The following is a 16,462-nucleotide window of genomic DNA, read 5'->3' as shown; positions in this document are numbered from 1 at the left end:
AGAAGCAGACATAGCCAAAGATTACTGCAGTCCAGATGTGCTAAAGAATGCCACAGCAAGTCCTTTCTTCCAGAAGCCATCAGACTTTATAATACATAGTCTCTAGAGCTGTGTGTTTTAAATGTTGAATATATATTTAGTATTATACTGAGCGATATGTGTGTGTTCTTAAGACTATCACTGCTCATTGTTATTTATTATTGTTATATGTTTATTCTTATTGCTTTATTTATTTATTTACTTTAATTTAAATTGTGTACTATGCTGGGATAAACAAAATTCCCCCCCTTAGGGGATCAATAAAGTCTTATCGTATTTTATCATATCTTATCTCATCTTATCTTATCCTCAAACTGCAGATTTGGTCACTTTGAAGAGACGGTCAAAACTTAGAAGATATCTTTACCATTTCAGATTTCTCCCTTTTACTCTTTGAATGTTGACAAGAGTAAACAATTCTCATGTTTTGGTGAAGCTTTACTATTCTATAGCAATAGTTTATACCAAACTTTTTTGAAAAGTTATCGGAATCTCTGGTAACTCCTTTAGCAGTTTGGAAGAAGTTGATTAGGGCTAGGGTCCAGATAAGTTTTTCCTTAGCCTTCAGCTGATGATGTCAAAGATGAGCTCCTCCTCAGCTCAGAGATGGCACTACCCTCCACCTGTTGCATTGTTTGACCATTCAAATGTCTCTTAGCCACAGAAACAGTCAAACCTTGATCCCATGCCCTCTGCTCTCCCTTCTTTTCAGCAGCTTTTGACCTAGAGTGAATTGGAGAGGATGGGATGTCACAGTGTAGATGCCTTCAATGTGGAGGATTTTCAGGTTTTAAGTCTGCTCTTTGGCCTCCTCACAGTAGGACTTCCTGGGGGCATGGAGCCGCTCTGTGGCACAAAAGTAAAACTTGCCTTCCGTAACAATGGCACATTTAAGGCATCCAAAGACATTGAACTTAGATGGAGCAGTGAGTTGATCTCATAGTTACTAGTGGGAAGTCATGCATTGAGAATGAGAAAATGCACAATGGCAGGCTGAGGCAGTGACACATAATATTAGGGCCTAGAGAGCTGGAATTTGACATGCAGTGTCGCTATTTGTTATGTCTCTTCAAACGCAGGCTAATAACGTAACTTATTTTGTATTTTAACTTTTGTGTGCTATTTTGAAATGACCAGCTGTCCAATCAGCTTTCTTGCTAGGTTTTCCAAATTTTGGCCTGATATAAAGTAAGAGTGTCCTGATCCGATTGTGATGTTGGAAATCATTCATGACTAATAGTTGTCCTGTGGACAGATTCCTCCTCTGAGCTGTGGATCTCTGCCTTTGGTCCAGAATCACCATGGGCCTCTTGGCTGCATCTCTGATCAGAGCTCTCCTTGTTCAACCTAGGAAATCTTTTTACAGCCTAAGTCTGCTTTAAACTTCTCCACAGCTTTCTCCCTCACCTGTCTGCTGTGTTCCTTGGACTTTGTGATCCTGTTTGCTCCCCAATATTCTCTGAACCTCTGAGGCGTCACAGAGCAGCTGGATTTCTACTGAGATTAGATTACACACAGGTGGACTCTGTTCAGTCATTAGCAGACATCAGGAAACTTCTGAAGGAAACTGGTTGCATTCAGAGAAAAGGGGGGTAAATACCTTTGCACACCACACTTTTCAGTTTTTATTTGTAAAAAATGTTTTGAGTCAAATATAATTTTCTTGCCATTTCACAATTGTAGGCCACTTTTTGTTGGTCTCTCACATAAAATTCCAAAGAAATATATTCATGTTTGTGGTTGTAATGTGACAAAATATGGAAAAGTTCAAGGAGTATGAATAATTTTGCAGGCCACTTTGTATGCCCATTGCCAATATTTTATGAAGTAATTTTCCACCAGTCTAATTAAAACCAGATGCTCATCTGTTTCTCATCCTCTGACTGCTATCACTGCGGTACGCTAGGCCACGATTTAATGCTCTTCTATAATACATAGTGCTGTGAAAGTCTTTGCCCCCTTAAAGATTTCTTCTGTTCTTGCTTTTTTTGGTTGCACTTAAAGCTCACAAATTTTATTTTTGACAAAAGATAACTTAAGTATTAAATTTGAATATGCTGAAAATCTACCTCTTTATTCTTCATCTCCAGACTAGCTTTCATGACATTATTATTATTATTATTATTATTATTATTATTATTATTATTATTAATTTATGGGTCTTCATTGGCCCATAAGAGCAGTAAGGACAATGAAACTGAAAGGTTCCTGCCCACAGTGGCTCAGTAATGGCTCCCTGTCCAATGGGAATTGAATGGAGGATGGCATCCCTGAGAAGCCTATTCTCTGGCCAAACCGGTCACGCCCTGCCCCATTCTTCAAACAACGCTGTGACTGACGGCTCCCTTTCACTGGGCTCTGGCTGCTGAGGAAGGGCTTTAATTCCAATCCATTTTGTAACATGGCTTGATAATGACTGAGACCTAAGCCCATGGGTTGAGATGGACATACATGCCTCTATTGTCCAGTGTAGGAAGAAGGGTCCTCTTTTGTCTTTGTGTCGCTTAGCTTGGATGAGCTTGTGGAATTGTTGACATTTCAAAAACCAAATGTGCAATAAGAAATGTCATGTGCCACGGCAGAAAAAAAATTACTAAAATAATTTAATGTTTATCTGTGTTAAATGATAAGAGATGTGAAGCTGTTTTATTGGACAGCGACTGTGTTGCCTATTATGTTACATTAGTAATGCAGCTGTATAGATTTTAGAAATACTGAAGAGCAAGAAGTAGGCCATCACCAAATATAGTAATAATCAACATATGAGGTAATATGGAATTCTTGAATGCAAAGATTCTTGGGCCCAGCCGAGGGGCTGGTTAGAATCTAACACAACCTCCACCTGGGTGCTGTGTAAGCAGGAATATGAAAGGAAAACATTTCACATTCAACAAGGTGAAATTTTATCAAGGACTACGTTTTAAAACATGACAATGTTGAACTGTTTTTAAAAAAAAATTAACTAGCTCCTAAAAGTCAGGTTGTGATCAAAGAAAATGCATATTGATCGTTTTATATTCCTGCTGTCAAGGGAGAAGTACACCATCCTAAACATACAATAACAACACAGTTGTAAAGTCTCATAGAAAAGAGATTCTCCAGTTTTCTTTTTGTTTTCTTTTACATAATTTGTAAATATGGCTCATATCCACATGAGCCGTATTTAATATAGATTTAAACAATACTCAACGGTCCAGGTAGCCTAAATAAACAAAACACAAAGAAAGCATCTTTTGCAACTTTCTGTATAATGTATTAAAAAAAAAAAGACATTTGAAACCCAGCAGGTATATTTCCTCTTAAAACAACTAAAATCACATATACACTCACATATGGTGGGCATGAGGACAACAGTGTTATTCTGCAATTTAAGGGGATGTTTAAAGCTACAGTATGCACCTTTTACAAAAATGTGTTTTGTACATATTTGTTCAAATTGTCACCATGTCATCAGACAATCAGTGAAAAGACTGAGCTTCTCCACCTCCTCCCAGTGCTACTATTGCCATCTGTAGAAATGTACCACGACTGACCAAAGACAACCAATCAGAGCCAGGAGGAGCGGCTTACCGCTGTCAATCTTCCACATGTATATGCTGCTAAATGTAGTAATGCTAGAGAAACAACTTAGCATTCCTGGTAGACTGCTCCTGGTCTGCAGCCTGTTTCATCTTAGACATGAGCTGGACTTCCTTCATCCCCGTCTCTGCTGATCTTTGCAGTCACTTATTGCTGAATGATTAGATGGTGTTATCTGGAGTCAGATGAAAGTCAGTGAAGACATCAGTGATTATGGTCTAAATCAGGGGTCTTCAACTTCAGGCCTCTGCGTCAACACACCTGAGTCAAATAATGAGGCCATCAGCTGGACTCTGGAGAAGTTGACTGCTAATTGAGGAGGTGATCCAGCTATTTAATTCAGGTGAGTTGAACCAGGGACATGACTAAAACATGCAGGACAGCGGCCCTGGAGGCCTGAAGTTGAAGCCCCCAAGTATAAATGTAATATTCAGAAAAGGAACAAAATAACTCGCATTAGTTATTTATGAATATTGTTACAGAATGCAGAGACTGTTCTCATTTTAACTCCTTCCAACCATGCCCCCCCATTTCACTCTACTTCACTCCCACCTCCACAACCTTCCTCCTTTAATCACCAGAGGATGGAAAGGGGGTGAAAAGACACAACAGAAGCAATGTGGGGACTAAGGAAATGAGCTGTTTACGCTGCACTTGGCTACTGATGAGCTCTACTGCCTCCATCTTCTCCCCTTACCCCCACTTTATGTTTTTTAACCTGGTTGTAGGGGTAAAGAGCACTGACTCACCCCCTTTTCCTCTCCATTTTCTATGCCCCGTTCTTGCCCCCTCACCTCCTGGGCATCACCCTTTCACCCTGTATACTTCCGGGGATGCTTAGATTGGACCACCTCACCTATATTGACCTGTCTAGACACCACTGCCTTGCCTTTTTGTTCCACGAGAGCAGCAGAGGAAGGGGAAGGTGGTGGAGAGGTGGGAAGGCAGGTTAAAAGTCAGAGTTGCCGGGTGACGTTTGTTACCATGCAACTAATAAAACAGAGCGGAAGCAAAGGGTCACACCGATGACCCTCCCAAAGCCCTGTGGTGTCACACTGCTGACTCTGGGTCAACTCAGACCCTAACGACAACCGTCAATATGGCTGCTTTTGTTCTTCAACATAAGCCAACACTTTGTAGTGTAGCTTGAGTCCATCCAAACACCATGTTTAGAAGTATAGTTATTTTGTCTCCCCAGTATATTTTCAATTTGGGTCATATCTTTCATACATTTAAGTAAGATCTAGAACCAGTAAAAATTTCAAACTGCATCTGTCATTGCAAAATCTCAGACTGCGGGGTGCTGGGTTGAGTTGAGTTGATTTTGACTTTATTGAACATGGTGTAGAAGAAGAATAAAAAAAGTTGTATACAAAAAAATTAAAATCAGTCTTGGATGCAGTTGTCCTGGGTTTGTTTTCCAGTCGGTGGCTTTTTTCTGTCTCTTCTCTGTCCTCCCTTCTGTCCACTTATTGGTAAATAAAGGCCATTAGAGCTAAAAGAAAGGGAAATAGTTTTGTGGGTTTTTTTAATAAAAATATTTGTAGGTTGAGTGTGGTTATTGCATTGTAAAATCGATTGAGTTTATATAGCACCAATTCACAACATGTTATTTCATGGTAACTTACAAAAAAGTCATTTCAGTTCAGTAACATACATTCAAATTTATCCTAGGTATCAACAAGTGCATTAAGTTCAGTTTATTGTTCAAATTTGTTCAAAATGAATGAAACCCAGCAGATTGCACAGAGTCATTATCAGTTCAACAGTTTGCACATCATTGACCTAATAGGAACGTAAATTTTACTGAACAAGGTCAGGCCTGGCTACAACACTGCACCCTGATGTCAGCCAGCTCATGAGTTCTCAGTGTAATCCTCCATTTTTATTTGTTAATTTTGTTGCTAGGTCCCGTTCGTTCGCTCAGAAACGCACCTCAGTGAGCTCCTGGACGGGGTGTGTGACAGCATGAGTGACTATGCCCTCTACATTGACCCGAACACCCACCACAAGCAGTACAGGAGATTCGCTCCAAGAGTCAGTGGATCCTCAGAAGACTTCCCAGACTTTGAAAACTTCAAGTTTGATGGTCCGGAGGCATCCAATAACCTGAGATTTGCTGTAAGTTCACAACAGCATTGCTGAACTGTTGAACACACTATAGTTGTGACATACAGTACATGATTATTCTATTTGCATAGAATGGACTCACTGCTGACCAAATTCTGTTTCATGTGTTGACTAAATTATTTAAACAGCTGCAACATGTCTCAATTAAACTTGAAGGTGTTGATGGTTCTTTTAGAAGTTATACAAAGTTTTAAGCTGATGCTTAATATTAGAAAATCACCTTCTATACTTTTGTCTAGAACATTTTGATTGATGTTTGCAGTCAAATTTGCTGTAAATGTACATAAATTTAAGATAGGGGACAGGGGATGTAGGTACCGTCCCCTACGTCCCCTGCTGTCCCTTACTGTTCCCTTACTGTTCCCTACTGTCATCCAAATATTTCTCCATTTTTAGCAAGAATCTGGTCTGTTGTTCATGTTTCATATCTTTGTGGTTTTAATGATATATTTCCAGTTGAAAGTATCCAAAAGCATATTCTTATTTTTAATCTCCATAAAAGTTGCATCTTTAGAGAATGGAGCTGTCTGACAACATCAGTGTGTAAAATAAATAATTTCAATGAGCTCAACAGTCTCCTGACCCATTGGATAACATGCAAATGTTTTAGAGTTGAGGCGTTAACAAAGTGGTGCAAAGATTATTAGGATTGGAGTTTTTAACATTTCTAAATTTAATTATTTTTATTAACGTTGGCATCAAACACAGAAAAACTGAGAAAATTAGGTCATCATGCCTTCTATTTACCATGGCAACCATCTGTTTCGATTAGCCTAAAGGATTCTGTTGTAACCTAGAAAAAACGTTGAGCCAGATCCAGAACTGTGTTCACATGGTCCTGGTAGCTGACCACTTCTTTACCAAATGCTAAAACTGCTGAACAGATTGGCAAACAGATGGGGAACATGGCCGCCACCCTGCGCTGTCATACTCTTCATTGTACATAAAGACATGTTAAACTGTGTGTGTGTTTGCATGGCTGAGCTAACTCAGCCCAGTGTCTCCCCCAGACTTAGACATATCTCCCCACTGTGTCTGTTTTTCTTGGCAGTGTGAGACGCTGGTGGAGGAACTGGAGGACGACATCATCTCTTTGCTCGGCCGGGATGAGGGAGATGTGCAGAAGAAGTTATGCAGCCGAGTCTCAGGTAGTTCATCTATTCTTTATTCCTGCCACTGTTCTCCTCTTGCTCTTTAGGTGACGTGGAACCTGTTTGGAACAACGTTGCAATGGTACATTTTTTGTTGGATTTAATGTCATGACAAACTAACACCAAGAGCGTCAGTATTTTCTTTGGGCTTTTCTTTAATGAAATGACAGCTTTTATGGATTTGTTTGTGCCTCTAAAAGTACAATGAATAAATAACAAAAAACAAACACGAAAACCAGAATCAACTCTACAAAAATTATCACTCCAAAAGTAAAATCTTTAAGTTGCTAAAAAAACAACAAAAAAACAAACAACATTTTTTTTTCCCCGATATTTGTATTTCTGAAGTCAGGCAAAGTGAACCAATCAGAAAAAGAACCGTTGTGGGTAGACGTTTTCAACAACTGGATATGAGGGCCTTTACATGATCAGTTTGGACAAGTCCTTTCCAGGGTGGAATTATCACACAATTCCAGTATTTTTTTCTTAGAGTGAGACTAACTAGTGATTGGCTGCTGCCTCTTTATTATGTTTCCATTGCAAATGTTTGAAAAATATTGTCGACCTTCTGCCAATGTCTAAAGAACACAATTTTGCAATTATGGTGTCTCCATGAAATAACAAATGCAATTAAAATCACATGTGAATAAGCTTGTTCAAATAACAAGTCATTGGTGTCTCATTCAGGCATTGGAGTGACTAGCCTCTTGTCCTTGAAGTGGTTACGTATGCAGCGTTTTGGGGAAATTGTAGTTGGAGACTTTACTCATCCTAGTGTTAGTTTCCATTAAGCAAATTTATTTTCCGAATGCTAGTGTGAGCAGTTAGATGGTCAATGGAAATACAGTTAGTGAGAAGGACTAGGTCGGTGTATGGTTCAAACAAATTCAGTGCCAAGGTAATTCTTCTCGATAGAATGTGTATCATATGCTCAACAGGAAGAGCGGCAGACATTCACCTTAAAGGGCCTATGTAAGGACAGAATGTAATTGTTAAAGGAAACATTATTCCTTCAATTTGATTTATTTGAACATGTTGGCCTAAATATGTTGTAATTTTCCTATTAAATAAAAAAAAATTCAGTTTGTGATATGTAAAAACTATTAATTACCTCAAAACATGTATGTCTTTCATTATATTTTCACCCGTGCAATGCATGCTGGGTTGATGATGCGGTCAGGTCCGTTCTGTACTGGAATCTACAGAGTAAACACAGGAAAGCTAATTTTACAGGAGTTGTTTTTTATCATATTGCGTTTGACTCGTGTAAATTTAGATAATGTCACACTGTGTCGCTATTGGTTGTAATTAAAAGAAATTGTGAGGCAAGTCTTCATCGGTTTCCACATGAAAAAAAGAAGAGCGCTGTGGGAAAGAGCCGAACACATCTTCTGACTCTCAACATTTATGTCCAGAAGACTTTGAGTCATTTGTAGGAGCAAAACTGATGAAGGATCTTAACAGGTGGTCGTTATCCTGCAATCTAAAGCCAAATGCCATGCCGATAGTTTTTATCCACAATGTACCTAAACCCCACCGCTGGCTAGCGAGTGAAAGACACTGGGAGAAACATCAGAGACAGGCAGCACTGGAAACTCTTTTGAATACTATCAGAGCAATTGCTGCTGGCACCGGTACCAGATGTAAAACCACAGCCTCGAGTCCAGACCTAAGACCAGACCCAAACAGGAATTACCAGATCGAAAACCAAACCTGACACAGAGAGCATCAACTACTTATGGGATCACACAGTCCAATCAGAGGTACATGTCCCTCAGTGTTTCATTCATGAAGCTGAAGGTGGAAGCAGCATCAAAACATCAGCTCCTACAGCCATCTCTGTCCTCTTCCTGGTGCTTCTCATCTTCATCACCTCTTGTGATTTCTACATTCCCATCAATTTCAGTGCACTCCGGTTCAAATTGAAAAGGCTTAATGGCGTTACTCATTGCACTTTTGGTTGGATGGAGTTAGCACAGTTGGGCCTAGCATACATCATTTACTCACAATACTTTGCAGTTGTGATATTGAGTGACAGTATTTTATTAAAATTTATAAAAACCACAAAACCTACAGAATTTTTACTGTATTGTTTTTCTGTTTCTAAAATAAATATTTCTCAAATAAATATTTATTTGAGAAATAAATATTTGTTACTATACTATAATTGTTACTACAACTAATCATGTTGTTACAAATAATCATGGATCCCTTTAAGTACATCCCAGTGTAAGTAAAGTGACCTGCATGGTTGGACTGAAGTGCAGAAATTGGTTCCAATTGTCGCCGTTGTATTATGAAATTGTGTAATTTTGTTCTTAGCCTGATGCCATTCACCACCCTGGCAAACTTTTCACCCACCTCTGCATGCAAAACTATTTTGTGATTGGTCAGAATTTTGTGGGTGTCTTTGAAGCAGGATATCTGTGTTTGTTTTTTACAGGTTTTAGCAATTCACCTTGAGAAAGGAACTAGTTAATGAAGCCTGGTAAAGTAAAGGTACAAAGTGCAACACAGAACTGTACAGAAAATCATTTCTGCCTGTAATGTAAATCACATTTTTTTCTGCACTCATTTAAAGATTATTTATAGATTAACATATTGGCATGTGTAAGATAATTTATTTATTGATTATTTATTTATGTATATTCAGGCATATTGAGTTACTTACATCACTCTTAGGTATATTTATTTATAAACTCTATCTCTTATGGTTATATTTGGATTAATATTTAACACATTGCTCTCTGGGAATATGGAGTATCAGGCCCTTTGATATGGGCTGTTAGGTTCCTGTATGACCGGTGTCTGATCCTCATTGGTGGCAGTAAGTCGGGCTCGTTTCAGGTCAGTCTGTCGTGGTGAAGAGAGAGCTGAGTCAAAAAGCGAAGCTTTCGATTTATCTGTCGATCATCTATGGTCATGAGTTTTGGGTCATGACCAAAAGAACAAGGTCGGAATGGGTTTTCTTTGTAGGGTGTCTGGGCTATCCCTTAGAGATAGGGTGAGAAGTTCGATCATCCGGGTAGAGCCGCTGCTCCTCCACACAAGAGAGAAGCCAGTTGAGGTGGCTCAGGCATCTTAGGGTTAGGATGCCTCCTGGACGCCTCCCTGGTGAGGCGTTCCGGGCACGTCCCACCGGGCGGAGGCCCGGGGAAGACACAGGACACACTGGAGGGACAATGTTTCTCGGCTGGCCTGGGAACGCCTTGGGATTCCCCTGGAGAAGCTGGAACAAGTGGCTGGGGAGAGGGAAATCTGGGCCTCCCTTCTTAGGCTGCTGACCCCGTGACCCGATCCCGGAAGAAGGTTGATGGATTTAATACATTGGAAGGAGTAGCTTATCAACTAATAAGCAATTTTTGCTTGGGGATCAATAAAGTATATTCTGTTCTAAATTAATGACATTCATATCTATAATGAGTATTGGTAAACCACAACTAGATTTACTTTTGGAAGGATTTTTTGTGTAGTGCAGTTGGTTTATTAAGTTTGTTACAGTATTTTTACTATTGAATTTTAGTTTTTATTTAGATGTCAGTGTTTCTTGTCTGGGGCCACCTTGTCTTGTCAAACACTGTCCATTTGCAATTAGTTGGACTTTGTCCAACTGAATTGGCACTGGAGCAACCCTTTCTATGAAGAGGAGCTGCAGATTATGTCCACAAGGCAAATTATAATAATGTAATTTTGGCCTACATGTGGCAGAAATGGTGTGTGCAGATCCCCGAGGAGATCTGGAAAAGGACACATCGGGGTTGCAGAGGATTAAACAAACAGCGGAGGAGAGCAAAAAGGAAGAAACAACAGAGGCTTTTGGAGAAGAGAAGTTATAAGCTGTTTCTCCCCTCTGTCACCATGGGCAACGTTAGATCAATGACTAACAAAATAGATGAATTAACATCGCTGTCCAGGAGCCAGAATGAATACCGGGAATGTAGTTTAATGTGTTTTATGGAGACATGGCTGCACCCGGACATTGCTGATTCCAATGTTACCATCAAGGGCTACCGGACTGTTCGGGCAGATAGGGATTGCACCGAGAGCGGTAAGCGGAAAGGAGGCGGGCTTGCTGATCTAGTCAACAACCGTTGGTGCAATCCTGCTCATATAACGGTAAAGGACAGAATCTGCTGCCCGGACGTTGAACTGTTGGCGGTTGGTCTTCGTCCGTTTTACCTGCCCCATGAATATTCCCATGTTGTCGTGGTGACTGTTTACTTTCCTCCCTTTGCTAGCCCCATGGTGACCTGTAACGTCATCCACTCTGTAGCTCGCTTGCAGACTGAACATCCAACTGCATTCATGGTTGTCTTGGGTGATTTTAATCATGTCACCATGGACAAAACCCTGCCCAGCTTCCCCCAGTATGTGAGCTGTCCCACCTGAGAGGACAGAACTCTGGACCTGCTGTATGCTAACGTAAAGGATGCATACAGTTCCTGTCCCCTCCCTCCACTCGGACGGATGGATCATAACCTGGTGCACCTCAGCCCATGTTATATGCCTCTGGTGAAGAGACAGCCTGCAACAATTAGGACAGTGAGAAGGTGTTCAAAGGAGGTCACACTGACACCCCCATGGATGTTTTGAGGCCACTGACTGGCATGCACTCTGTGAGCCGAATATGGAGGACATCTATGAGCTCACTGAGTGCATAACACATTATATCAGCTTCTGTGTTGATTCCATCATCCCTACTGAGACAGTTTACTGTTACCCAAATAACAAGTCCAGGGTAACAAAGGAGATCAAGACAATCCTGAATAAGAAGCAGAGGGTGTTCAGAGATGGCAACAGGGATGATGAGAGTAATTCAGAGGTGCTTGAAGGTGAAGATCAGAAGAGCTAAAGAGGATTACAAGAGGAAGATGGAGAGGAAACTCCAGCAGAAAAACATCAGAGAGGTCTGGAGAGGGATTAGGACTATCACTGGGTTCAGATCAGCAGGCTTTGGAGCGGTTGAGGGAACGTTGACAGAGCCAATGAACTCAACCTGTTTTTAAACAGATTTGATACTGCGACCCCTGTACCTTCTGCTCACACTCCCATCAATGCTGCTGCTGTCCAACAACTCTCCCCTCCCACTCCTCAGAGTCCTTCATCTCACCTTCACACCTCCTTCCCACCTCTTCTACTCGGTGACCTTTCCCCCACCCCTCAGCTGGCTACCTCTACAGGAAACGTCACCGCTGAAGATGTTAGAAGACAGGGAGAGAAGGGTGAGACTCCACCCTTGCAAGGCTGCAGGCCCTGACGGAGTCAGCCCGGGGGTACTCAAAGCTTGTGCTGTCCTGCTCTGTGGAGTCCTCCAGCATGTCTTCAACATGAGGCTGTGCCAACAGAGGGTTACTGTGATGTGGAAAACAACCTACATTATTCTGGTACCAAAGACGCAGCGTCCCTGTGACTCCAAGGACTACAGGCCTGTGGTACTGACCTCCTACATCATAAAGTCCCTGGAGAGACTCGTCCTGGAGCAGCTCCACACTCTGGTCCAACCACACTTGGACCCCTTGCAGTTTGCCTAACAGCCCAAGCTTGGACTTGAGGACACCATCATCTTCCTGCTTAACCATGTATACGCTCACCTGGACCAGCTGGTGAGCACTGTGAAAATTATGTTTTTTGACTTCTCGGGTGCATTCAACACCATCAATCCATCTCTCCTGGGTTAGAAACTGATGGCAATGCAGTTGGATCTCCCCTTGTGTCCTGAATTGTGGACTATCTAAATGGCAGACCATAGTTTGTGCACCAGTGACACTATGTATCAGACAGTGTTGTCAGCAACACAGGAGCTCCACAAGGGACTGTCCTCTCTCCCTTCCTCTTCATCCTCTATACAACTGTAGTTGCATTTTGTTCAAGCTGCAGTATATAACTAATAAAATATATGTTCTCTCCATATCTGTTAAAGCTGTCGCCATGTCGTGATAGTTTGCTATGAGACAGATAATCTGTGAAAAGATCAATCTCCTCCACAGTAATAAATATTGCTTTTCTTGTGCAATTGTAAAAAGAGCAGAGAGACAGGAAAAAGCCAAATAGACTTTCTGGAATGATGCTAACTAGCTTGTCATTGAACACAATGTTGCTCACCTTTATCACTGGGAAAGGGGTGAGAGGTTATGCTGGTATTGGGGTTAGAGCTGCTGCTGACTGACTCATCTGTTGTTAAGTGTGGTAAAAGGTCCAAGGGCATGTTATGAATATGTTGGTAGATTTTTCCCCCTCATTCATTAAAAGAAATGGAGGCAAACAGTAATCTGTAGCTAAGCTAACTATGCTAAATGGTCGATTATCTCAAACAGTCTACCAACCTCTGTTAGAGAAAACCTGACTTTACAATTTTCCTCAGCAGCAGAGTAACCGCCACAGTCGGTCTTGTCTTCCAATGAACCATTTCATGCAGATCCATAGGGGTGTTCAGGGCAAATATGAATGTGTGCTTTTTAGTGCAGAAGGGGTAATATTTCATTTTACTGCTAAACGCAATTTAAAAAACACAATATGATTAATTTTGTTAACAGAACCCTCATTTTTTTTCTATTTCTATAAAGCCTTTGATACCATCAATCATGACATCTTACTAAAAAAACTGGAAAGATATGGAATTAGAGGGTTAGCATCAAACTGGCTTAGAAGCTACGTTGGACAAAGGAAACAATTTGTAGAATTTGATAATCAGAAATCAGATTTACTAAACATAACTTGTGGGGTTCCCTAGGGATCAGTGTTGGGCCCCAAATTATTCAATTTGTACATACATGACATAGTTAAAGTATCAAACCTTATAAAATACATTATATTTGCAGATGATACAAGTATCTTCTGTACTGGAGAAAACATTCAACAACTCTCAGAGGTGGTCAATAAAGAAATGAAAAAACTGCCATGTTGGTTCAAAAACAATAAATTATTACTAAATTTAGATAAAACTAAATTCATGATATTCGGAAATTGTAAAAAAAAATAAAATAAAATAATGCAATTAAAATAACTATCGACAGTGTTGATTTACAACAAGTCCATGAAATCAAATTTTTGGGTGATATCAGATGATAAATTTAGCTGGAAACCAAAGATCTGCCAAGTAAAATCTAAACTAGCCAAAAGTGTTGCTGTTCTGAGGGGGATTAGATTTGTGCTGGACTACAAATCTTGTTTATTTAGTATAATAAATTGTACTACATTTAACATATTGTGTGGAAATTTGGGGGAATACATACAAAACAAATTTACAGCCATTATACGTCATACAAAAAAAATCAATCCGAATACTACTTAAAGGGGGATATTGGAAACACACAAACCTGTTATTTTTTAAATCAAATATACTGAAATTCTGGGACCTTGTAACATTTAAAACGGTACAATTCATGTTTAAAGTAAGAAATCATCAACTTTCACCCAATATACAAAACATGTTTTGTGACCGAGAGGGGGTTTATAATTCAAGAGGACAAAGAGATTTCAAAAACTATGTATTAGAACAACCAAAAAGAGATTTTGTTTATCGTTGTGTGGAGTAGATTTATGGAATGGATTGAATGAGGAGTTAAAAAAAATATAAGTATAAACCAGCTTAAAAAACGTTTAAAAAGGAGCTTATTGGGAAATATGTTCTATAAAATGAATGTTTTAAAGTCCATAAATGCTATTGATATAAAAAGTGTTTAAATACACCGTGTTCCAAATTATTATGCAAATTGGATTTAAGTGTCATAAACCACTCATCCAACGTGTGAAACCTACCGTGAGGACAGTAAAGGTGTGGCCAGAGGGCTCAGACGCTGTGCTCCAGGACCGGTTCAGGAATACAGATTGGACTATTTTCCACCATACAGACTTGGATCAGTATGCCTCATCTGTACTGAACCATATTTCCACCACCATAGAACGTGTCACCACCTACAAACACATTACCATGTACCCCAACCAGAAACCCTGGATGAACCGAGACGTTCGTCTCCTGCTGAAGGCCCGCAACATCACCTTCAGGTCAGGGGATGCACAGACTTACAGTGCAGCCAGGGCTGAGCTGAAGAAGGGAATCAAGAAGGCCAAACACCACTACAAAAGGAAGGTGGAGGATCATTTTTCTAACTCCAACCCCCGACGTATGTGGCAAGGCCTTCAGATTCTCACAGACTACAAGAACCTCAATACCACCCCCGCTTCTACTGATGTCTCCTTCCTCAATGAACTTAACAACTTCTATGCTCGTTTTGAGAGAGGGAATACCACAACTGCAACCAAAGCAGCTACCACCCCAGGCCAACAGCCACTGACTTTCCTCCCCACTGATGTAGGAGCGGCTCTGAGCAGGATTAAATCCCACAAGACTGCGGGTCCTGATGGCATACCTGGACGTGTCCTCAGAACGTGTTCTGGGGAGCTGGCAGGAGTGCTGACGGACATCTTCAACCTGTCCCTGGCCCGCGCTGTAGTACCGACTTGCTTCAAGTCTACCTCCATCGTCCCAATCCCCAAGAATCCCAACCCAACCAAACTCAATGACTACCGCCCGGTAGCCCTTACCCCCATCATTACCAAGTGCTTGGAGCGGTTGGTCCTAGCACACCTCAGATCCTGTCTCTCACCCACACTAGACCCCCACCAATTTGCATACAGGCAGAACAGGAGCACAGAGGATGCAGTCTCTATAGCGCTGCACTCTGTCCTTTCTCACCTGGACAGTAAGAACACTTACGCCAGACTGCTGTTCTTAGATTTTAGTTCAGCATTCAACACTGTCATCCCATCACAACTCATTACCAAACTCACAGACCTCGGCATCAGTCCACTCATGTGTAACTGGTTGCTCGACTTCCTGACCAGTCGACCTCAACATGGCCGGCTGGACAACCACTTCTCATCCACCATCATCATAAACACTGGAGTGCCACAAGGCTGTGTGATGAGTCCTTTCCTCTACTCCCTCTTCACCTACGACTGCAGACCTGTTCACGGCTCTAACGCCATCAGCAAGTTTGCAGACGACACCACGGTGATCGGCCTCATCAGAGATAATGACGAGGCCGCTTACAGGGAGGAGGTAGACCGTCTGGCTGAGTAGTGCGACAAAAACAACCTGCAGCTGAACACTGAGAAGACCAAGGAGCTTATCGTGGACTTCAGGAGGAACGCTGACCCACATCCACCCATCCACATTAAGGGGACAGTGGTGGAGCGTGTGGACACCTTTAAGTTCCTGGGAGTCCACATCTCCGAGGACCTGACTTGGACGACCAGCTGCTCCAAACTCATTAAGAAGGCGCATCAGCGCCTCTTCTTCATGAGGACCCTGAGGAAGAACCACCTGTCCTCAGAGATCCTCACGAACTTCTACCGCTGCACCATTGAGAGCATCCTCACCAACTGTATTACAGCTTGGTACGGGAACTGCTCTGTCTCCGACCGGCAGGCGCTGCAGAGGGTGGTGAAAACTGCCCAGTATATCGCCGGGGCAACGCTCCCTGCCATCAAGGACATCTACAGGAAGCGGTGTTTGAAAAGGGCAGGGAAAATCACAAAGGACTCCACTCACCCAGCACACA

The 16,462-nt window shown here is 41.4% G+C and overlaps 1 protein-coding gene and 1 long non-coding RNA gene across 2 annotated transcripts in view; both read left to right on the top strand.

Moving 5' to 3' along the window:
• Positions 1-16,462, top strand: part of cnpy1 (canopy FGF signaling regulator 1) — a 37,176-nt gene that overhangs the window by 17,593 nt on the left and 3,121 nt on the right. Inside the window, exons 4-5 of the mRNA XM_028021527.1 lie at positions 5,527-5,739; positions 6,800-6,896. Coding sequence (XP_027877328.1) covers positions 5,527-5,739; positions 6,800-6,896 — 310 coding nt within the window. The remainder of the gene's footprint in view (positions 1-5,526; positions 5,740-6,799; positions 6,897-16,462) is intronic.
• Positions 6,903-15,959, top strand: LOC114147015 (uncharacterized). The gene is made up of 2 exons (XR_003596005.1): positions 6,903-13,226; positions 15,828-15,959. It is a non-coding gene; the product is annotated as an uncharacterized LOC114147015 (long non-coding RNA).

Source organism: Xiphophorus couchianus, chromosome 6 (genome assembly GCF_001444195.1).
Source record: "Xiphophorus couchianus chromosome 6, X_couchianus-1.0, whole genome shotgun sequence".
Taxonomy (NCBI): Eukaryota; Metazoa; Chordata; class Actinopteri; order Cyprinodontiformes; family Poeciliidae; genus Xiphophorus; species Xiphophorus couchianus.
This window is presented reverse-complemented; position numbering and strand designations above follow the sequence as displayed.